This window comes from Camelus dromedarius, chromosome 15 (genome assembly GCF_036321535.1).
Source record: "Camelus dromedarius isolate mCamDro1 chromosome 15, mCamDro1.pat, whole genome shotgun sequence".
NCBI classification, from domain to species: Eukaryota; Metazoa; Chordata; class Mammalia; order Artiodactyla; family Camelidae; genus Camelus; species Camelus dromedarius.
In genome coordinates this window covers 10,963,285-10,985,813 of record NC_087450.1, presented here as the reverse complement: position 1 = coordinate 10,985,813, position 22,529 = coordinate 10,963,285, and the positions used below count along the sequence as shown (strand labels likewise).

The following is a 22,529-nucleotide window of genomic DNA, read 5'->3' as shown; positions in this document are numbered from 1 at the left end:
CAAATCATATATCCTCTCTGGGCCTCAGTTTCCTCCCCTTAAAACAAGAACATGGGACCAGATGAGTGTTTGGAGTCCCCTCCATCCTCGTGTGCTCTTATTCTAGGACACAGCTGCAACCCTGATGAGAGGTTTTATTGCTAAAAAGTCAGTGAGGGTTTATTAAGTCCTCAAACACCAGCTTCTTACACCATTCAGCAACTGCTGTGAAAGACCCTGGGTGGGGAGGCTGGAGCCAGGTGGGATGTGACACATCTCAGATGGCTCTCAGACCACCTGCTGTTGGCCCCTTTTGTTAAAACCCTAGCCCACAAGCCCTGGGGCCTGGCTCTTGCCTCTTCCCATAGCACGAGACGTTATGGGAGCCTGGGGAAGGCCAGTGATGTGGCTTCCCTTAGCTTAGTTAAAGCCCACATTCTTTTCCTCTACCTGACTCCACCTGTCCTCAAATGCTACCCATAAATCCCCAACAGCAGGATTCCTGGATTTCCCCTTCCCAGCCCAGAGTTGTTTATGGTTGGAATGTGGGACCAGCTCTTCTACCAGAAGGTCCAGGGCGGTTGCAGCAGCTCAAAGGTGGGGATGCTGGTGACATTGACTGGGATGGAAATGATGGCCCATGGCAGCCCATGCTGTTCCAAGGAGCGGCGGATCATGTAGCTGGGAGGACATGAAGAGAGGTGGCGATGGTCACTTTCTTGGCACCCCATCATGCCCCACTGTCCCCATCACTCTGGGAATTCCAGAGCCTGAGGACATTTTTGGCCCTCCAACCAGGGCGCCCCAAAATAAGGCTTGTGAGAAAGGACTGGTGATTGCCCTTGACCTCCCCAAGTCATGGCACCTAGCCTGGTTCTGATACTGCCAGAGACAAGGAGCCCTCACCCATCTCGGCCGAGCAGGAAGAGGGCGGGGATGTCAGCTGTGCGCTGGGTACTGTCCTGGATCATCTCCACGTAGAAGCTGTCATTGTCAACTGCGTTGTCAGAGATGATCACCGCCCGCCCGCCGTGCTCCTGCACCACCCGGGTCTTGGAGAGGAAGGAGCAGCCCCTGGAAGAGGTGATGAGACCAAAGGAAAGGTAGGGTTCTAGCTCTCCCTCCCCAGACCACCACCCTGGGGGGATGAAAGAAGGACCATGGAGGATTTTTTAATAAAGGCTCACAAGTAAATGACCAAAGGCTTGGATAATCTTAAGACATTTTCTTAAAAACCCTTTAAAAATTATTTAAAAACAGCAATTTCAAAGCACCACCACAAACACTGATCTACCCTATGCCTGCCCTCCCCTGTGCCCAGGGCCTGTCTAGTCCTTACCCCCTCTCCACCAGAGCGATCTGGTCCTGGATGAAGAAACCGTTGCTGAGTTCCCCGCAGGCCTCTGAAGGTTCAGCAGGGACAAGGTGAATCTGCTCATACCTTGTGTGCTGAAAGGCATTTAAACAGGTGAGGGTGTGAGGAGACATGCCTGCCTTACGATGGGGCTGACCATCCCATCTTAACAGCTCCTCACAAAATGTGAAGGAAATACAGAGCAATTTCTGTGTGCTGGACACTTGAGCATTTTTCCTTAATTCTCACCAAGGTGTCCTGCCCCACCCTGCCTTGCCCTGAGTTAGGTAGGGAAGTTGGTATGGACCTAGAGAGGGGAAGTAATTAGCCTTAAGTCACACAGTTCAGTGGTGGAGCTAGCAGAACCTTGGCTTTTCACAACTTCACGTCCCTAAGAAGACAGCTTTTCCCTCTGTGGCACCCAGGTCTGTATTATACCAAGAGGAAGAGTTGGAAGCCCTTCCTGGTTCTGTAGCCCCTGGAAAACAGAACTGGGTTCTGCTCCCTTCTCTGTCCCAGCACTCAGGTGTTGGTTAAAGGGATGATGAAGGTCACCTCAACTTAGTTGGGGGAATGTGGAGACAGGATCAGAGATGAGAGGGCCTCCTGAACTTACAAAGATACCACCAAAGTCCTTGGCAGGTGTGGCTGTGAAGATGTATCGAATGTCCCCAGGACTCAGCACTTGAAAGTACAAATAATCATGGATGCGTAAGCCTGAAAGGTAAAAATGTACAGGTGAGAATCCTCCAGGGAAAGGGCTGCTTCAGGTTCAGATCATGGACCCTGTGCCTTCAACTGGGCTGGCTATTGTCTGGGCCCAGGACCCAGCTTCAGTCGGTTGGGTCCTCCAGGTCGGTGGCCTCTGCCCTGGGGAGGACAGAGTTGATGCAGACAGAGTTAGTAACCCCAGAGATTTCCAGCTGCTGCTGCTTACACAGATAAGCCAGGAAGACTGAGAGCTCTAGTGTTAGCTCTAGTGTTCTTTCCAAGGGTTAATCCATCTTCGCTCTGAAGCGGACTTGGGAGTTGCAAGGTGGAGATGTGGTAGCCTGTGCACAAAACAACTCTCACCAAAACTTAAAAGTTGACTCTGGTTCCACTTCCATCCCCCTAGTCCAGCCACTATCATTTCTTCTTGTGACTTGTCCAGCTTCTTAACTGGTCTGTCTTAGCCTCCATTCTTGCTAAGATTCACTTCCCAAACCACTGCCAGGGATCTTCTTAAAAGATCTTAAAGCAAATATAATCATGTCACTATTCCCACAGCTTCAATACCCTTCAACAATTTCCCTTTGCACTTAAAATCTAAACTTAACTCTGGTCTTCAAGGCCCTACATGATGTGGCCCTTAGCTACTAATCCAACCTCGTCTCTTCCTATATTCAAGCAAAATGGGCCTCCTATCAGTTTCTTCACATCTCCAAGTCTTCTTGCAAGTTCCCTCTATCTGGGGGTGCTTCCTAACCTCACTCTACCTCTTTATATGGCTCACTTCTATGCATCCATCAGGCCATAGCTTAAATGTCACTTTCTCAGAGTAACCTGCCCTGTGACTGCCCTTCCCTTAAGCCTCTTCAAAATGTACTTTTTCTCCAATGACATCTGTAACATAATTTGTAATTATACAGTGTTCATAAATTTATTGTTTGTCTGCTGCTGTAGGATAAGGACCATAAGTTTATCATTTCATTCACTGCTGTATCCACATTATCTAACATAGTGGCTAGGCTATAGTGGGTGCTCAGAAAGGTTGTTGAATTGAATGAACAACTAAACTATTTCCAGCTCCACTGCATTGAGAAAGGGAATTCCTGGAACAACCAGATTTTTACAGCGTGTGGGTCTCTTCAGCACCAAACTTTTCATGTTTTACCTGAACTTGAGTCCCTGGTTTCCTTAGCCCAGAGAGACTGAGGAATGTGAAAGGGCGGAAGCTGCTGCCACAGGTCCATTAGTCAGTCAACAAACTATCGAGCCGCTACCAGGTGTGCCAGGGTTGGGTCTGACTGTGGCTTTACCTGTCCTTGTGTACTGTCCAAAACATAGCCACCAGGCAGAGCTCCACTGACTTGGCACTGGGCTACAAATACAGCCTTAAATCCTAGGGGTGGAGACTTCCCATCAGATACAGAAACACTCCCAGGAAGCCTTCCTGGATTAGCACTAAACTTGCCCTCCTCCGCACACACATCTTTGCCTGACCTTTACATTTTCTGATCTGTGTAAACTGTAAGTATGTATATGTGCTCACACATGTATATGGGTGTATGTTTATTTTTTCATGTAGATGCAAACAGGTTGGGTGTGTACGTATGTGATTGTGCATGTGAGCCTTCGTGTAGCAATGTGGGGTCCAGTATATGCAAGTGAGTGCTAACATATCTCCAGCTTGTATTCTCTCTAGTTGTTCGCTATTCCTCGCCCCCTCAACCTTCTAAGTTGGCGCTAGTGGGGGCAGGGGGAAATCTTGCTTCGACGTGGGAAGCTGAGGACTCAGCCCAGCCTCAGTCCGCGCCGAGCTCATGTCGGTGGGGGACCCGTACCCATCCACTCCAGGCGCCCATCTCTAGACCTGCTCTCCCTGGAACTCGCGGGGTCCCCAAGGTGACCCGTGGCCCCCGGCCCCAGACGCGCTCAAGGTGGACGGCCAGCCCCTCCCCGCAGCGCAACCCCGCCCGCTGCCGCTCACCGTGGGCCGCGACGCAAGCGGGGAGCCAAAGAACGAGACAACACCAGCCCGCGGCGCCAGGGACCATCTCCAGGGCCCGGCCCGGCGCCGCACTTCCTCCAACAGCCCAGCCGCTCGTAGCTCGCCGGACTTTGGCCTGACAGCTGCTCTGGCCTCCCGCCCCCAGACCCGCTCTTGCTGCTGGTTGGTGGACTGGAACGAGGCCCATGGCTGATTGGCTCTGATACCTGCTCGTGTAGCCACATTTTCCGCCCCTGCGCCTTAGCCCACTTTCTATTGGTCGAGAGAAGTGGGGCCGAGGATTGATTGGCCTAAACTCTTAACTGCAACTGCCGGCCCCCGCCCCAGCATCTCTCAGTATGGATTCGATTCTGCAAGACCTAGCTGGCTAGTGGGCGGGCGAGGGAGGCGGGGAGAACTGGAGGTGGGAGACCCGCAGGACTCGCTTCAGCCGCGGAAAATCTTAACCAGTCAGCTCTTGCGGTCTCGGGATCCTCCCCGCGGCAGCCTCGCAGGACGACGATTTACCTTCTCCCAGCTGTGCTCCCCTCTTTCCCATTCCCTCCTTGGGAAGGCTTTAATCTAGCGCCAGGCGGTCCCCGGCAGCTCCTGCTCTGCTCCTCCTCTGCTCAGTTCCACCAGCGCTTGCGCGCTAACGGTCCGTAGGCTCTGATGTACCCGACCCTCGAGGAAGCTCTGGCCACTGTCGAGCCAGAAAACGGGCATTGGGGCCAGGTGCCCACGGCTGTTTCTCTACCATTTACTGTGTAACTGACTTGGACACCTTTCCTAATCTCTCAGCCTCAGTTCCCTTATCTATAAAGTGGGCATGATAACAGTACCAACGCGACAGGATTGTGAGGATTAAATGAGATCACTCACGTAAATTCTTAAGCAAAAGCGTGTCAGAGTTCAAAAAAAATTTGAGTTTATTGCATTTCCTTGGTCTGGCATCAGGGAGTAGAAGGGGAATGGAATTAGAGTTAGTGGATGACGCGGGCCGAGCAAGGATTCTGTACGTTCCAAGAGAATGGCACCATCGAAAACAGGCGACTCTTCCACAACTACCACATCTCTTCTAGGGCGCCCCCGGAGGCCCAACCTCTGGCCCTTCTAGTCACGCCGACTCTGTGGTAGCGAACCATAGAGTGGCGGAAGTGGCCCGTCCCCTTCCTCTCCCGGTCCAACGGCTTGACGAAGCTTCTGGGGACTTCTCTGGCGCGGAGCATTGTGGGGTTGCTGGGCGGCCCGGGCGCAGAGAAGAGGAGTAGCGGGCCGCTGAATAAGCTTACAAAATGATGGTGAGTGGCGTTTCGTGTATCCGTCTCCATCCGCTGCCATCTGGTCCGCAGTTGGCGCCGGCCGGCCGGGGCCGGTCCCGTGGGACCTTTCCCTGCCTACTGACTCGGTCCTTGCCTCGACCCCCTGTCTACGGGCGACCCCGGCCCGCCGCGGCCTGGCTTGGGCCTGGGCACGGAGCAGGGACCCTTTGTGAGGGGCTCTAGGGGAGGCTTTGGTCCGGCTGGCTGGGGACTACAAGTCCCAGGGTGCTTCGGGGCCGCGAACCCGTGTCGTGAGCCCAGTTTTTGGAGCCCCCCAAAATAATGACCTGGGTTAAACGACTGCGGATTGAGTGTGCATACCTGGTCGACGGTCAGACGTGGAAGCTCTGGAAAATGGGGGTGTAAAGCCGGGTGCTTCCCAGAACCGGTAGAGGTAGTATGGGGACCTCACGTTGGGCCGAGCCCAAGGTCTCATCTCTGGTCGCTAACTGCTCCCATGCCCGCCGGCGGGATGTTCATGAATAAAGCCAGATCCTTCCGCCCGTACTTAAATCCATTCACTTACAGGTTCATTCCTTAAGTAAACGCATGTTTAGTGCCTGCTGAATGTACCAGGCCCGGCTGGTTTTACGGAGGTGTAACTTCTTAGCCAGGAGAATGGGTCAGATAGTTGGGGACACTGCATCAGAGGTGGGAAGACCCGGCCTCCGACTCCGACCGTGTCTGCCCCTCCAGATGTGACGTTAGCTGGCTTTTCTAGTTGACCAGCTAACTCTGGTTCTCCTTTTGTTAAATTAGGGAGTTGGTGAATACTGGAGTTCCTCTGTAGCCCTCTCCCACCCAGCCCGCCCCACCCTCTTCCAGGGCATCCCTTTCTCCGTCTCAGAGCTGCAGATGCCTTCCGTCGGCCCCAGATCTCTGTGGTGTCTCCGGAGTTGCTGTTGAACACGGCCAGCTTCTGAGTGTTAGAGGCAAAACCCTGACTAAGACATTGCTCCCTGTGCACTTCGCAGATCATTCATTCATTTTAGCCTGTCAGGCCAACTCAGTTCTCTATGTTCCTGCTTCCTCAGCTTCTCCCTGTCCTAGGAGATGTCAAACTGACACCTATGAGGTGTTCATTCTGCTACCAAATGCCTTGTGAACCCCATTTGTACCCAAGATAGAAGGAACCGGGCATTAAGCTGTACACTCTCTCCCATTCATACCTCCAGTACTGCGTTTTTCAGGCCATCTTCAACATTGCCTGTTCCTCAAGTTGTCTTCAACTTCTGTGCAGAGGCGGCAAAGTAGAGCAGTCCAGAGTAGGCTCTGGAGCCGCACTGAATGCCTAGGTTTATAACTAGCTCTGCCACGTACTAGGTGTGTGACTGCGAGCATGTTATTGCATTTCTGGCCCTCAGTCTGTTAGAAGGTATTAAATGAATGAATACATAAGAAGTGCCCAGCATGTTGTAAGCACTCAGCATGTTAGCTAGTTGGCTTGCTTCTTTTCCTCCCTGTAATCCATCTTCCTGGCAAGACTACCGTAAGAGTTTTGGTTGGCCTCTAAAGAACTGGGGATCAGAACCAAGAGTCTTCTGACTGATGATAAAACCCTTCACCAAGAGGCTCCAGACCACCACCTTGGGTTTTTCCTGAACTGATCCCTGATCTGTTTCCCTGCTGTATTGGCTGTTTATATCTCTCCTTTTGGAACGTGAGACTTCAGTCACCAAGAATTCTCCTTGCTGTCATCGAATTGGTACATAGTATTTTAGAAGCCTTCTGTGATTGGAAGAGAGGTAAAAGGGTACCCCAGAAACCTTAGTCCTGTGACTTTGGTACAGCTGTACAGAATACATGTCCTTGCTTCTCTGGTGTTGAGCACTAAGGATTAGGCCATATATGCCTTGGCACATGAACACTTGTTGGTTTATAGAACATCAAGCGTAATAATGCTTAATAAAAGTTTTTAAGGAGGGTGAATAAGATTATTAAGCTGAAATTACCAAGTTTTCTGTGATACCCTTGGCAGATTATAGGATTCTGCTGTCATTTCCTTTCACTTGAGTAAAAATGTGGTTGGAAAGTAACTTAGGGTTAGAAGCTGGACTTCTCGTGGTAGTGCCTGCCCCTGGGGAACTGTTAGAAGAGGACCCATCCCTAACTGACCTGAGTTGGCTCAGTCCGGCCCTGCTACCTTTATCTCCCCATAGGATCTCTGTACCCAGCCTACAATTTCTGTAGGGCCTATAAAGCATAGGGAACTTGGGGACAGTGTGGTCAGCTACTTCCAAGCCCTTCTTGCTTTGTACTTAAGAATTCTCATGAATTTAGTGTCACCATACTGCAATGCTTTTCCAAAAATAAGCGAGTGCCACCTTATTTCATGGCTCGTATCAAGGACTTTCGAGTGTATTTGACCTTTGAACCATTTGGGGATTAGGTGCCCCAACTCTCCACTTAGTCAAAAATTTGCTTGCAATTTAGTCAACCCTCCATACCCAGGGTTCTTCTGTATCTGCGGATTCAACCAGCCTTGGATAGTGTAGTACTGTCGTATTTACTGCTGAAAAAAATCCAGATACATGTGGACCCACACAGTTCAAACCTGTGTTGTTCAAGAGTTAACTGATATGTAATGGTTGGATTTTCAACACCAAATGCTTCTGTATGTTGCTTCATACATGACCAAATCTAGGAACTCTGCCCATTGAGAAGCTCATATTTTTCGATGGATAGCAATACAAACATTATGCTCAAGGGGAAGCAGAGAGAGTTATGGGGTCCCCTCTTAAACGCCCATGGTAACTACTGTTGAGAAAAGTTGGAAGAATAGAGGTTCTGAGGAATTGTTGGCCTGGCCATATGAAAGTGGTTTTGTAAAAAGTAGCAGTGTGTCTCCTGTAGATGGGGATACAATTTGGAGGTGGAAGTGAGAAAAAGTTTACAGAAACATTGGATAAGTTAGCCTCAAGAGAGTTGAAACAATCTGTTGGAGGCAATAGAAGGGGAAGTTGGTTTTTGATTTAAAGTGTAAGACTCTTGCAGATACTAACTACTATATATAAAATAGGTAAACAACAAGTTTATACTGTATAGCACAGGGAACTATATTCAGTATCTTGTAGTAACTTTTGTTTAAAAAGAATATGAAAACAAATAGATGTATGTTCCTGTATGACTGAAGTATTATGCTGTACATGAGAAATTGACACAACATTGTAAACTGACTACTTCAATAAAAATATATTTTTAAAAATAATAAAGTGTAAGACTCCATCTGAGGAAGGAGTAGACCAGAGGCTGGCCTGAGGAGTGACTTAGCAGGACTGGGAGAAAGTGGGGCATTTTTGGAGGACAGGTCTTTCCTTAGAAAAGTTGCTAGTTGTTTAGTTTTTTTTTTTTCCAAATGTAAATCAGACTATGCAGTTCCTCTGCTAAAAGCCTTTCCAGGGCTTCCCTTTGTAGGATTAAAATCCAAACTTCTTACTGCAGTCTACAGGTGAGTAGTGATCTGATTCCTGCCTGCTTCTTCAGCCTTATCCAGTCTTCTGCTTACATACTACCCTCTAGCTACACTGGCCAAAGGAGTAAAACTTTTTTAAGGAATTGCCCAGTTAATATGGAGTCAATCTCATGGGTTGCTAGACTTCCTGATGTGTGAATTCCTGGCTCCTTTTGTTTGACTGAGACAGCTCTGTGCTTTCCTATGTGCCTTCCCTGCTGAGACACCTGAAGTACCCCCTAGGAGTGGACATGGGCAGTGACTTTCAAACTTTATATTGCAGTCCACAGTAAGAAATAAATTTCAGATCATAGCCTAATAGCACACACATAACTGACATAACAAAAATTTTGAAACAGTATTTACCTTTACTGTAGTCTGTTTCACACCAGTAAAATTAGTGACAAATACTGGGAAGACTGAGTCTGGTCCATGAGCTCATCTCTGAAGGCACAGGCTTGGATGCAGAGGGAAAGCAGCCTTGTTTGCTAACCTGAGGAATTAGTGTCTGTGCTAATGGTCACTGGAGTAAAGGTACCTATGCAGGCCCTTCAGAATGAGCAGATGTCCTTGTCTTCCCATAATTGCTAAAGCAGTTCTGCAGATTAAGCATGTACAAGGATAGTAACTGTTCTGGAGGCCAATGCAAAATGGGAAAACTTGTTCTGGGTATCTGATTGGAGATTAGTCACAGGGAGGCTTTATGGAACCAGCATGAGAGATGGTAACATTGCTATACGAATCAGATTTGTTGTCATTTTGTGAGGCAGGACAAAGGTGCTCTTTGTTTTTCTGCCTAGCCACTTCCCTGCACTCCGGCTAAACATCACTGGTAAAGCTGTCTGCCTGGGCATCTCCAGGACAACATCTGAAGCTGTTGGCACCTCATGTTTCGCATCATTGCCCTAGGATTAAGCTCTTATGCAGATAAATGGATGTTTGCTGGAGGGTGAACACTGAGCATGGCCTGCTTCTTCCTGTGCCGTGACCTAATTCCTCAACACGGGATTAGGGTCAGAAGTTGAAAGGGCTACGCTTTTTCAGCTGGGCGCTGGAGAATGCATTTATTTGATTTGTTCTTTTTGACTAAATTGGTGCTTCTCAAACCATTCTCTAGCACACCTGCAAGGTATGTTGTGGTCTTGGCAGTGTCTCTGGAGGTAGAGGCTGTTTAAGGAATGGATGTGGTGGCTGGACAGCAGGGTAACGTGGTTTAAAAAGGTCTCCAGATATTTCTGTTACTGGAGAGACAGGAACATGTTCCCTCTCCCTCCTTGAATCTTACGTAATGAATGATTATTAAAAGTAGTAAATTGTTCTTTTGTCTAGCCCACACCGGTTATCCTGTTGAAAGAGGGGACTGATAGCTCTCAAGGCATCCCCCAGCTTGTAAGTAACATCAGTGCCTGCCAGGTGATTGCCGAGGCTGTAAGAACCACTCTGGGTCCCCGTGGCATGGACAAGCTCATTGTGGATGGCCGAGGTAAGTCTGCAGAGTGCAGAAGAGGAGACTCCTCTGAGTGTTGGGGCTAGCAGAGATTGGCATCAGAAATCCCACTGCTTTTAAGATCTCTGAAGGATTTCTCACCATGAAGTGGTTCCATTTCATCATTGTCCTGAATGTTGAGCCCTGGGAATGTATGGGAAAAGCTGGGCTTACAAGTCTGTTGCCTTGTAAAGAGATTTGGCCTAGAAACACAAAATAGAATCTTCTGGAATTGCCTGTGGTCACTCCCATTGTATCATGTTGTGGAGACAAAGAAAAAAATTCCCCCTTATGTTTTAGTGTGTTAACTTAGAAATGAGATACTAGGGTATCAACTGTTAAAAATATCTAAATGGTTATTCATTCTTTTTTCTTTTCTTTTTCTTTTTTTTTTTTCCATGGAGTACTGGGTATTGAACCCAGGACCTTGTGTATGCTAAGCATGTGCTCTACCACTGAGCTATATCCACCCCCTCATTCTTATTTTTTAAAATGTTTTGTACATCCAGTAGACATGTGCTGTTTACTGTTCAGAGAAAATCAGGAGTTCATGGTCTTTAGAAATGTGTGATTTTAGGTGACCCTTTGTGCACAGAGCTAACTGTAAAAAGATCAGTTCATCCCCACCACGAGCGCCTCGGCCCTATCCCCACAAAATGTGTGTGGGATCCAGGTCCAGCCAGAAGACAGAACTTAAGAAAAGGTCTTTACATTTTTACTTTGTGTTTGTCCCTTTTAAGGCAAAGCAACAATTTCTAATGATGGAGCCACAATTTTGAAACTCCTTGATGTTGTCCATCCTGCAGCAAAGACTTTAGTGGACATTGCCAAATCCCAAGATGCTGAGGTAGGAAAATCAAGCCTCTGTTTCAGTGGAGATTGAAACACATGCATGCTTGCTCTTTGGCTCTTTAAAACATTTTGATTGTATATCCAAAATTATTTCGCAAGTAATACGTGTTTGTAAAAAATATTTAGATGGAATTAATAGTCCTTTAAAATTCTCACTGTTCCACTGTATGTAGCTGAGTTCTTAGGACCAGGCCTGTGTGCTGTCATTCATACAAGTTGCTAGGTAAACAATTTGACCTCTCATCTGTTGGTCGCCTTATATTATGAGGCTGGAGACTGCTTCCAGTTTACCTTTTTCTTTTAAAAAAAATACTTATGGTGGTAAAATATACATAGCATAAGATTTAGCATTTTAACATGTGCAAGTCAGTGACATTAACCTGTCTGCATTTTTAAAAACCATTTCTAACACTGGAGTCTTGATAATAAATGTTGAGAGAGATAGGTTTGCATTTCAGAGTATTACAGGTATGTCCTATAGTTATATTAAAAGGTCTGTTAAGACACAGTTTGTCCTATATATAAAACAGTATGGTTTATATAAAATTAAAGTGACAAGAGTCTAGATTTGATCTGTTAATATTTTCAACAAGGGAATACCTTTCTGTCCAGGAAATTGGCAGCTTAAACCCTTCACCACAGTACCTTTTTTTTCTCCCTAAAATCCCTTATATTACACAGTGGACATAAGGGAGGTAAAGAAAATTTCTTCCAAAAAAAAAAGAGAGAGATAAACTAAAACAAAAAAGAAACCAAAATAAATTCTTCCAAATCAGAGGTTAGCCAGTTTTCTTAAAAGCCTTCATTCTTCTCCCTCATTAAAAATAGGATTTAGATCCCATCATAGAAAATTGCTGTGTGAGAAAGATTAGCAGACTAGTAATCTGCTTATTCCAAATAGTGTTTAAAATACGAAGCACTTAGAGGTCTGTTTTGTAAACTTCTGTAGTAGTTTGTTCTCCTTAGAGAATGTTCGTCTCATACCTCTTGCTACCATGGTTATTTGTGACGGGTAAGCATTGTATTAGAAGCATGACAGAAACTGTCTTATTGATCATAGTACCTTGAACATAGTAAGTTCTCGTTTGCATATATCATTTCGTATTCTGGGGAAGTTTGTCCAAGTCAGCCCTTTTTGGAGGATGGGCCTGGCTGGGGGGTTAATTTTGTGGCCCAGGTAATGAGATGGATACCTAACTACCAACACTTCTACTTGTTGTAAAAAGCAGTGCTTCCCGGAAAAGGCTTGACATTCATTTAAACGGCTCCCAGTTGGAATGGGTAGAATGCCTAAAAATGGAGTTTCAGGGCTTTATTCCTGAACATGAGAATACGTGAATTTCCTTTCATCTTCTTCCAGGTCGGTGATGGCACCACCTCAGTGACCCTGCTGGCTGCAGAGTTTCTGAAGCAGGTGAAATCCTACGTGGAGGAAGGTTTGCACCCACAGATCATCATCCGAGCTTTCCGCACTGCCACTCAGTTGGTATGGGAACCCTGGTGAACTTGAGCACCTTGTGCCTGGACACCTTCATGTTTCTCTTAGGATTTACTGGGGTGTGGAGGGACTGGGAACAGGGTTCCTTGAGCATTTTCTGAATTCTCCCTGGGAATCGCTGTCTTATTAATAGCTCTGTGATAGCCGTTCAGTAGCTGTTTGACTAGATACGTTACTTCATCTCTTCAAGCCTCAGGTTTCCTGACAGACATCATGTAGACATACCATAGGCTCTTGGTAAATGAAAGCTACTTTTGTTTTTATCCAGTACCTCGTGGCTCATCTTGAGACCTTGCTTTTATTGACCTTGACCTTCATTCTGTGGCCTGGGGCAAGTCAGTTCCTCTAGACCTTACTTTTTCTTTTTACTGTCCAGTTTTGGAGTGGTGACATTAAATGAAATCATATATGAGAAGTATATAGGAAAGGATATCTTTTGAAAAGATATATTTAATGTATAAATATATATATCATATATTATACAACATAGCAAATATATAAAGTACTAAAAGTTGTCATAGTTGCTTTCCATAAGCCAGAAGGCTTAGGCTAATCTAGTGTCATAGTGTTTCTACTCATTTGTTTCAGTGCGTTACCTGCAGATCCAGAGCTGAATCTTGGAGGTTCCCTGATGATTCTTAAGAACTATACTTACTCTACATTTCTAACTTTGAGGGTTTTCTGAACTATACAAATCTGTATTTTTCTAGGCAGCTACAAGATTTGGAAATGGTTTTTTGGTTATAGAGTAGAAATGCTTAAGATTTGGGAATAAACAGATTGGGGACCAGGAAGAGAATTTGGGATCCACTTCTTCAGTTCGTCTTTAGCATGAGAGACTCACTTAGCTTCTTTTCTTGCAGGCAGTTAACAAGATAAAAGAGATCGCCGTGACTGTGAAGAGGGACGATAAAGTGTAAGTTTGCAGTTGGCTTTGTCAGAACCTTGACTTCCTGTGGCCAGATTGGATGCATCATTATGCTGGGATCCCTATATGGGCCTGGGGCTGTTTGGCTTTTGCTAAACCCTTTGTCCCCCAGCCCGTGCAGTACAAGAGAGGCTGTAGACTGTAGTTTAAAAGCTGTCACTTGTGAAGTCTTTGACTGTAGTCGCCATCTGTCACTGATAACCTGCCCTAAAGATACAGAAGATGAAGTTGTTGAGGGCTGAGTTTAGAGTATAGAACAGAAGCCATCTTCACATTGCAATAGAATCAGATAAGAGGGGCTTTCAGGACCTGATGCAGTCCCACCCTTGTGTCCTAGGGAGCAGAGGAAGCTGCTAGAGAAATGTGCCATGACTGCTCTGAGCTCCAAGCTGATCTCCCAGCAGAAAGCCTTCTTCGCTAAGATGGTGGTGGACGCAGTAATAATGCTCGATGATTTGCTGCAGCTTAAAATGATTGGAATCAAGAAGGTGCAAGGTGGCGCCCTAGAGGTAAGCCTGCTATGGCCTCCCTGGGAGGTTCTTGCTTTCACACTGCCCCTTCAGACAGCTTGGCATCGCAGGAGAGCACACATTACAGGTGTAGAGAATGCACTTTGGACTGGGAGGCAGGCTGGAGCTGTTCCCCATACTGCTGCCTACTGTGGGTACATTTGTCACCTCTGTGGACCTATATTTACTTGTCAGCAAAATGGAAGATTGAACCGGCTGATTTTCAGAATCTTGGTGTTAATGTGGGAGGGTATAGAGCTAGCTCTGATAAATAATCTAAAACTCTCTCAATTAATAAATATGAGAAGTATTTTCCAGTCCATTCTTCTCCAAGTGATATGGCCAAACTTTCCCTTCTTTCTTTTGTCCATTTATTTTGAATAGATGATACATAATTCAAAAGGTATAGAAGGTCCTAAAGGAAAAAATAAATGTCCCCTACACCACTCCTGCCCCAGATACAACCACTGTTAACTCTGTGTGTGTGTGTCCTTCCAGAAGTACTCTGTGCATCTATAAGTACAAATATAAATACTTTTTTCTTAAACACAAATGCTCACTTATAATACATAGTGTTCTGCAACTTGCTTTTGTCTATTTAACAACCTATTTTAGAATTTGATCCACATCAGCATGTGTAGCTCTAAACTCAGTGCTGCCCAATAGAACTTTCTGTTGGGATGGGACTGTTACATATCTGTGCTGCCCAGTATGATAGCTGGTAGCCAGGTGTGGCTACTGAGTACTTGAAATGCTTTTAGTGGAACTGAGGAACTGAATTTTAAGTTTAATTTTCGCTTATTTAAATTTAAAAAGCAACATGTGGCTAGTGTATTGCGCAGCATATTATCTAACACAGAAGTATCTGTCTGGAAACAGTCTTTGATGTTGGTGTCTCTGTGCTACTTCGGACTTTTTCCAATCCTTGGCCTCCCCTACTTTTTCCTTTACTCTTCCTTGGTGACCTCAGCCTGAAGTGATTTGGAAAGGGCAAGACCTGCTTGAATTGGAGTATTATATGCTGGCACTTTGCTTTTTGTTCTTTGACTTTTTCTCCTCCAAATTGCATTTCCATTCTGTCCATCTCCCTCCTCTTCCTCCTGTCATGGTGCATGTCCATGGGCTAAGGTCTTCTTTACGTAATAAAGCTGTGAGGAATCTGGAGGTCATCTGAGTCGTTCCCCTGTCTTCAGGCCCCAGTTTCATTCATGTTTCAGCCCATTCTCTCCATCATGGCTTGCCAACTTTGTCTTTACGCAATGCTTTTGTAGTAATATTCCATCTTCTCCTGTGCGTTCCTACTTCCATAAACCCTTGAGATTAGATTAGCATTCACTAAACTAGGGATCAGAACTAATAATCTCACTGCTGAGAAAGCCAGGGGCTCCAGGCCACACATATTTTCTTTCAGACTGCCCCACATCCCTTAACTCTATGTAAAACCCTTAACACAGAACCTGACACATAGAATTCAGTAAATGGTGGTGGTTATTATTTAGTTATTCTCAGGATTAACTGAGAACTTCCTGATCTATATCTTCAACCTTTACCTCTCCCTCGAGCTTTCCACTCCTGTGTCTGACTGCTGCCGAACTCACTGTCTTGTCCTCCAAACCTGTAATCTTTTCTGTATTCCTTGACATAGTTGGTATCATCACCATTATTCAGTCACTCAACCCAGAAATCTAGGGTCATCTGATTGATGACCATTGTCTCATTTTATCTACCAATTTATCATTTATTTCTTCAGTCTGTTCTCTTTTACTAGACCATTGTCCTAGTAGTGGTCACCCTTCCTCAACTCTCGCATCCCCTAAATCCACCCTATTTTCTGTGGCAGGGTGAAGCTCCCCAATTTACACTGTGTGTAAAACCTGTTGGGGTTCTACGTTGCCTATGGAATAAGAGCCAGGCCTTAGCAGAGCCTTTAAGATTCTCCTAAACTGGTTTCTTCTCTCTTATTTTGTATTCCAGCAACTGCAAATGGCTTTTCATCCTCTGATAACACCACACTGCTTCTGCCTCCTAGGAACATCTTCTTCCTCTTTCCTATGTGACTAATTTCTATTTATCCATCTTGATTCAGTTCACACATCACCCCCTCTAGGAGACTGTAGATTTGAATGATGCATGAATCTGTTCACTGATAGGCTACAGTAAATGGACTGGGATTGTAAATTCGCACTGGCAGAGAACATACAGGTCATTGAACTGAATATCCCCTTCTTTATGGAGTGGGAAATGACTAGGTCACTTAGTAAGAAAGAGATCTGAGGTTTGAACGTCAGTCTTTGATAAGGCTGAAGTCACTTCCAGGCACAGCATGCTTTCTGTTCTGCCCTGCTGTTCAGTCCACTCCACAGCAAGCTCGGTTATGCAGCCAGTGGTGGTAGTTCATGTTTTGAGGGATCAAGATGGGGGAGCCACAGTGATAGCACGGGAGCTGTGCAGGAAATTCCTGACCCTTCGGACTTTTTGTTCTCATCTCCTGGAAGGAGGAAGCTTCTAGGCCATCGCACGCAGGTGTGTGTGCTCACGTGCAGTAGAGGTAGGGAGGAATATTGTGTGAGCAGTAGGAGACTGGGAGGTGGGGAGTTGGGATCAAAGTGTGTCCCTTGGCACCTGCTCTGGAGGTAAGTCTTAGAGGACAGCCCTTTACGATGCTTGGCCTCTGCAAGCTAAATGATTTTCTTTATATTGACAGGACAACCAGAATATAATCTGTATTTTTTCCAGCTTTTATGGTGATAGAAAGGCTTTGTTAGAATGGTGAAGTAAATAAAAACATGGTTAACTCTTCCAGGTTCACAAAAATGGACATGCATTGGTCCAGTGCACCACTAACTTGATTTTATTTCATGCTAGTACTGAGTTGTTGAACTGTTTATTTTTTTTTTTAACAGGAGTCCCAGCTCGTAGCTGGTGTCGCATTCAAGAAGACTTTCTCTTATGCTGGGTTTGAAATGCAACCCAAAAAGTACTATAATCCAATGATTGCCCTTTTAAATGTTGAGCTGGAGCTGAAAGCTGAGAAAGATAATGCTGAAATCAGAGTCCACACAGTTGAGGTAGGCCCTACCAGCTGGCAGTGGCAGTGGCAGCATTCTGGGCCAAAGTCCTGGGCCTTTGTGGCCATCTTGGGCCCAGCTCTGTTTCTCGGGTACCTAATGGGCTCTTTTCTCCTCCTGTTTCCCTAAATATTGATGTCTAAATATTGAGCCCACTTCTTTACTCACTTTATGCTCTCTCTGAGTGACCTGGACATGAGGAGGTTTGGATAGGGCAAACCTGTTGAAAAATTAGCCTCTGGCCCCACTGGAGGGGCTGGCTGGGGCTCTCTGGCTATACAGTGAGCCCGGTATTTTGATTCCTCTTACTTGGGAAGATGTGAGCCTTCTAGACTGAGTCCCACACTGCAGGAAAAGGTATGCTCCCAACATTGATATTACCAAGGCTGTCTGCAGGTAGCAGTGTCACCCAGCCATAAGCAGGTATCTTTGGGAAATGTGTCTCCAATGCAAAGTAGCCTTTGTGGGAAAGGGTCTTGTCCTTGGGAACTCCACGGGTGCAACACCTCAGAGGAGGCTAGAACTTAGCCAGGCTAAACTGTCTCACACCTTGGCAAGTGCCAGCTCTGGAGTTGCTCCCAGTCCTCAGGTCATTTCCTGCTCTGTGGTTGAAAGTTTTAGGTGGTTCCTAAGTTGACTGAGGAGAGGCTATTCAGTTTAGCCTCATAAGTAAATCAGTGTATTTTATTTTGGAGGGATTTTTTTTTTTTGAGGAATATATTTTAATATGCCATATATGCTAACATCCACTTCAAAGCATCCTCATCCTTTTCTGGGTTTCTTCAGGATTATCAGGCAATTGTTGATGCTGAGTGGAACATTCTCTACGACAAGTTAGAGAGGATCCATCAATCTGGAGCCAAAGTCGTCTTGTCAAAGCTTCCCATTGGGGATGTGGCCACCCAGTACTTTGCTGACAGGGACATGTTCTGTGCTGGCCGAGTGCCGGAGGAGGATCTGAAGAGGACAATGATGGTAACCAAGTTTTCATAGGCTGCTTCATGGTTGTTGTGCCCCCGAAGGTGCACTGGAGTACACTGTTGGGTTGGCATGTCAGTCTAGGCCTGTCTTCTTAACTCCTTTTGCCATGAAACACTACAGTGCAAGTGTGTGTATGCTCAGTATACAAAAGTTAGTCTAACCAAAACAAGTCAGGAAATCTAATCCATGAGGGAACCTAGCAGTAGTACTATGATCACTGGATAAGCTCAAGTATTTATGCTTCCAGACGTTTTCTTCCCTTTCTTCTTGAGCATCTTACCAAAGATGCTTTAGGGCTAAAGCACCGATCCTGACTTCAGTTGCTGGGCCCAAGGCACTCTAGTTTGGGGGAGAAGGTGTTGGGTGAAGCGAAGGGTCACTGACATTTCCTTTTAAGCAGGCTTATTTACCCTTCATGTGTCTTAGTTCTGTTTTGTTTTCTCCTCTTCTGGAGGGAGCCTGGAGGTCAAGGGTGAGAGTGGGTCACCCAGTGCAGAAGTCTTTGGGGTACCATGGCCGTGTAACCTGGGAATTGGCTTTAAGACTAGGTGGCAGGCAGGGGGAGAAGGGTATGTAGCTCAAGTGGTAGGGCGCATGCTTAGCATACACAAGGTCCTGGGTTCATTCTCTAGTACTTCCTCTAAAAATAAATAAATTAGTAAACTAATTATCCCCCCCCAAAAAAATTAATAAAAATTAAAAAAATAAGTAGGTGGCAGGAAGCTCGCTTCTGGCCTCATGTGAGCCTTCGCCGCTAGGTGATCTTGCTGCTTGTGTTCTCAGGCTTGCGGGGGCTCCATCCAGACCAGTGTGAACGCTCTGTCAGCAGATGTGCTGGGCTGCTGCCAGGTCTTTGAAGAGACACAGATTGGAGGCGAGAGGTGAGCCGTAGGCTCGGGCCCCCTGTTTGCTTGGCTCACGAGACCTGCCTGGCTGCGGCCTTCTGCCGCCTTTGGGGTGTCGTGTGTATGGCATGTGCTACTCTCATCTGAGAGCTCATCTTTTGAGGCATAAAGAACTGAGGTAAATTGAGTGTTTCAGGAGGGGAGAGGATCCAATTGGGTCTGAAGTCTGACTCCAAAATCTTTATGTCCCAGTGGTACAGCCCTAGACCTTCCCAAAAACGTGTCTTTAAGGGTGGGATTAGAGAGCCTTCGTGAGGAACAGAAGAGCAGCTGCTGAGTGGAGGACTTGCTGAGGTCAGAATATGGTGGTTGGCAGCAGAAAGCAGTTCACATGTATGATTTGACCCCGCGTATAGGTACAATTTCTTCACTGGCTGCCCCAAGGCCAAGACTTGCACTATCATCCTCCGTGGTGGTGCTGAGCAGTTTATGGAGGAGACAGAACGGTCCCTGCACGATGCCATCATGATCGTCAGGAGGGCTATCAAGGTACTAGGCTGGGGGCTCCCAGCCTGCACAGCTCATTCTACCTCCCGAGCTGACAAGAACCTGGATTTGTGTGGTGATTCCTTCCCTATACAACCTGTCTTTCCAAGCGGGGCACGTATGCCCTGATTGTCTCACAGATTGTAAAGAAACAGCTTCAGTCTCAAAATAGGTCATGCTCCCTTAAAGGCTAAGACTTGAGAGCAACTGTGGAGCTGATGTAGTCAGCCATCCCAGAGATTGTGCCAATGCCCTCAAGCTGCAAGTGACCTTGAAGTTGGTCAGAAACCGTAACGTTCACCAGATTAAAGTTGGGATGTGCTAGACACGGTCCATGTCTGGACCTCCTGGGGCTTGGGCTGGGGGAAGGAATAAGGAACCTCTCTCTGGGTCAGGGGGCCTATTGACTGAGTGGCCCAATTTAGCCATGGCTGGAGCTTGGACCAGGGGACGCCTTGCATTTAGAGGTGGGTCTTGTCTCTGCAGAATGATTCAGTGGTGGCAGGTGGCGGTGCCATTGAGATGGAGCTCTCCAAGTACCTGCGAGATTACTCAAGGACCATTCCAGGAAAACAGCAGCTACTGATTGGGGCTTATGCCAAGGCCTTGGAAATTATCCCACGCCAGCTGTGCGACAATGCTGGCTTTGATGCCACAAACATCCTCAACAAGCTGCGGGCTCGGCATGCCCAGGTGGGTTACTCCTCTCCTCAGGGGCCAGGGGTTTGGTGGATGGGGCTATATTCTGAGTGTGTGCTGTGCTTACTCAAGCCCTGCGTGGTCAGCCCAGGTGATGGTGCTGGAACCAAACCCAGTACCATCTGACTGCCTCCTCTGAGGTCAGAAGGAAAGCCACGGTGCCAGGGCTGGAGGTTCCAGGGTTTCTTCGGTGCTTCTACCAAGAGTGTAATCACTGCTCATGGTGCATTGACAGGAACCAGAGGAACCCTGTAGCCTGGAAGTACATGCTGACCTCGTGTACTGGGTTTCTCAGTGTGGTGGTGAAGCACTCCCAGGCCCTGCTGACAGTAGTCCAGCCATGGCTCTGCCACCTCCAAGTTGCGACCTCTCTGAGAACTTAATTTGTTCATCTGCTATTTAGCAAATCTTTGTTAAATGCTCAGTGCTGTGACAGCAGCACTCAGTGAGTGACCTTGCTTCTGACTTGGGTTAGAACTTTAAGCAAGTCACTTTACTGCTGTGTGTCTCGGTTTCCTTAATAGGAACTGATGGAGGCATTGAGATGATAAGGGATTGGAAAGTCTTCTTTTTGAGAAGCAGGGTTTGACATACACAGTCCTCAGGTAACTTGAGGACGGGGCCTCCCTAAAACACAGCAGCGGGAGAGGGCCTGGAGGGCTTCTGCGGTCGGCCTTTCCCAGGTTTGAAGGGGCAGTGGTGGGAGGAGGTGCACTTGCAGGCTCCTGTTGTGATGCTGGCAGGTTCAGAGTCTGGGGGTTCCTAACAATCCAGGTCATTGGGAGGGTGTGCAGGAAGAACCGTGAGGGCCGTTCCATATCTTCTTCTCCCTCTCTGCTCTCAGGGGGGCATGTGGTACGGGGTGGACATCAACAACGAGGACATTGCTGACAACTTTGAGGCCTTCGTGTGGGAGCCAGCCATGGTGCGGATCAATGCACTGACGGCAGCCTCGGAGGCCGCATGCCTTATCGTGTCTGTAGATGAAACGATCAAGAACCCTCGCTCAACAGTGGATGCATCCCCAGCTGCTGGCCGGGGCCGAGGTCGTGGCCGCCCTCACTGAGGGGTACCGCAGCGCTCACACGAGTTGGCCAGCAGGCTGGCTGCAGGCTGTGCTTCACTCACTCTGTCTTGGTCAAATGGTGTTACAAGGAAGGGGTAGTATTTGGCCCACTCTGTTCTCACTGGAGGTTATTTAAATAAAACTTAAGACTTAGAATTCATTTTCCACATTATTTAGGCACAAGAGTTTTACTCAAGAATGTCTTGACTGCAGCTCAGGATTTTAGCTTCGCGTGTACTCACCCAACAGGTAGAAAAGAGAAAATGACCTTCCCTCCTTTGGGCTGAGTCCTCCACAGCCTCTCATTGTTGTTAAAGTGGGCTGTAGGTCCACCGCCAGGGCAGACGCTCCACCGGACTGGCCCCTGCCTGGACGTTTCACTTTGGTCGCTTTCTCAGTCCTAGAAGCTGCTGGGAGGCGTGGAGTCACTTCCTTGTCTTCTGACATCATCTTACTTAGCCCTGGCCTAGCCGGGCATTCCTCCCCGGGTTTCTCTGAGTTTGAGTAAATGCATCACATTACCTTGTCTGCCTTTTCTGCTCCCATATTCTTTTGGCTCAGTCTTTTCATCCCTCGTACTCCATATTTTGAGGTTGAGGGCTTGGAGGAATGTTTTAGAGAGGCCACATCCTCTCCAAATTCTAGTGACCTCTTAGGTTTCCATTGAGGACGTAGCTGAAGGAGCCCCACCTGGTCTTCTCCGTTCCCTGTCAGTAGTCTTGGGGGTCCCTTCCACTTTCTTCTGACCAGTAGAAGTTTGGAATGGCTAGCGCAGATAAACAAAATCAGCAGAGTCTGCCTCATTTATGCTGGTCCTGAGAGTTGGCCTGCAGCTAGCTGTAATTAATAGTTGTTGAACCCAGATGTAAAGAATTATGTACCTTGAGCCACTGAAGCTTCTGCTGCTGAATCTGGAAAAGGATTTTTAAAAAAACCTTTGAGTCAAACCACTCCTGGTTAGATGGACTCAAAAGCAGAATGAGGTGGTGGCAGGTCCAGACTTTGGAGTTTGGCATTCCTCCTAACTTGATGGTCCTGAACTAAGTTCTTTCAGCTGTTCTGTATGCCGATGACAGTAGCTGACTGAGTTGTGGGGGTAAGTGTTCATCTACTAGTTTGATTCTAGAGCCACACACAGTTTAAGCCTCAACACCTGTTTTTTCTGATTTTTAAATTTTTAAATAGACCTGAGTAATTGAATCAGTGGGGAAACCCCATTTTGTAAAATGGGCACATTGAACCAGCCCGTGATA

The 22,529-nt window shown here is 46.9% G+C and overlaps 2 protein-coding genes across 2 annotated transcripts; one reads left to right on the top strand and one right to left on the bottom strand.

Moving 5' to 3' along the window:
• Positions 1-117: 117 nt before the first annotated feature.
• Positions 118-4,234, bottom strand: PRADC1 (protease associated domain containing 1). The gene is made up of 5 exons (XM_031467286.2): positions 4,026-4,234; positions 1,950-2,050; positions 1,319-1,428; positions 886-1,053; positions 118-660 (listed from the first exon to the last, which is right to left on the bottom strand). Exons 1-5 carry the CDS (start codon positions 4,231-4,233, stop codon positions 540-542), a joined length of 708 nt encoding a protein of 235 aa, XP_031323146.1. The 5' UTR covers position 4,234; the 3' UTR covers positions 118-539.
• A 931-nt stretch (positions 4,235-5,165) lies between these two features.
• On the top strand, positions 5,166-21,432 carry CCT7 (chaperonin containing TCP1 subunit 7). Its single transcript, XM_010994228.1, has 12 exons — positions 5,166-5,326; positions 10,128-10,281; positions 11,025-11,131; positions 12,497-12,622; positions 13,498-13,550; positions 13,900-14,071; positions 16,975-17,139; positions 17,926-18,114; positions 18,904-19,001; positions 19,382-19,514; positions 19,998-20,204; positions 21,055-21,432. The coding sequence occupies exons 1-12, from the start codon at positions 5,321-5,323 to the stop codon at positions 21,274-21,276; spliced, it is 1,632 nt and encodes a 543-aa protein (XP_010992530.1). The 5' UTR covers positions 5,166-5,320; the 3' UTR covers positions 21,277-21,432.
• The last annotated feature ends 1,097 nt before the right edge of the window (positions 21,433-22,529 follow it).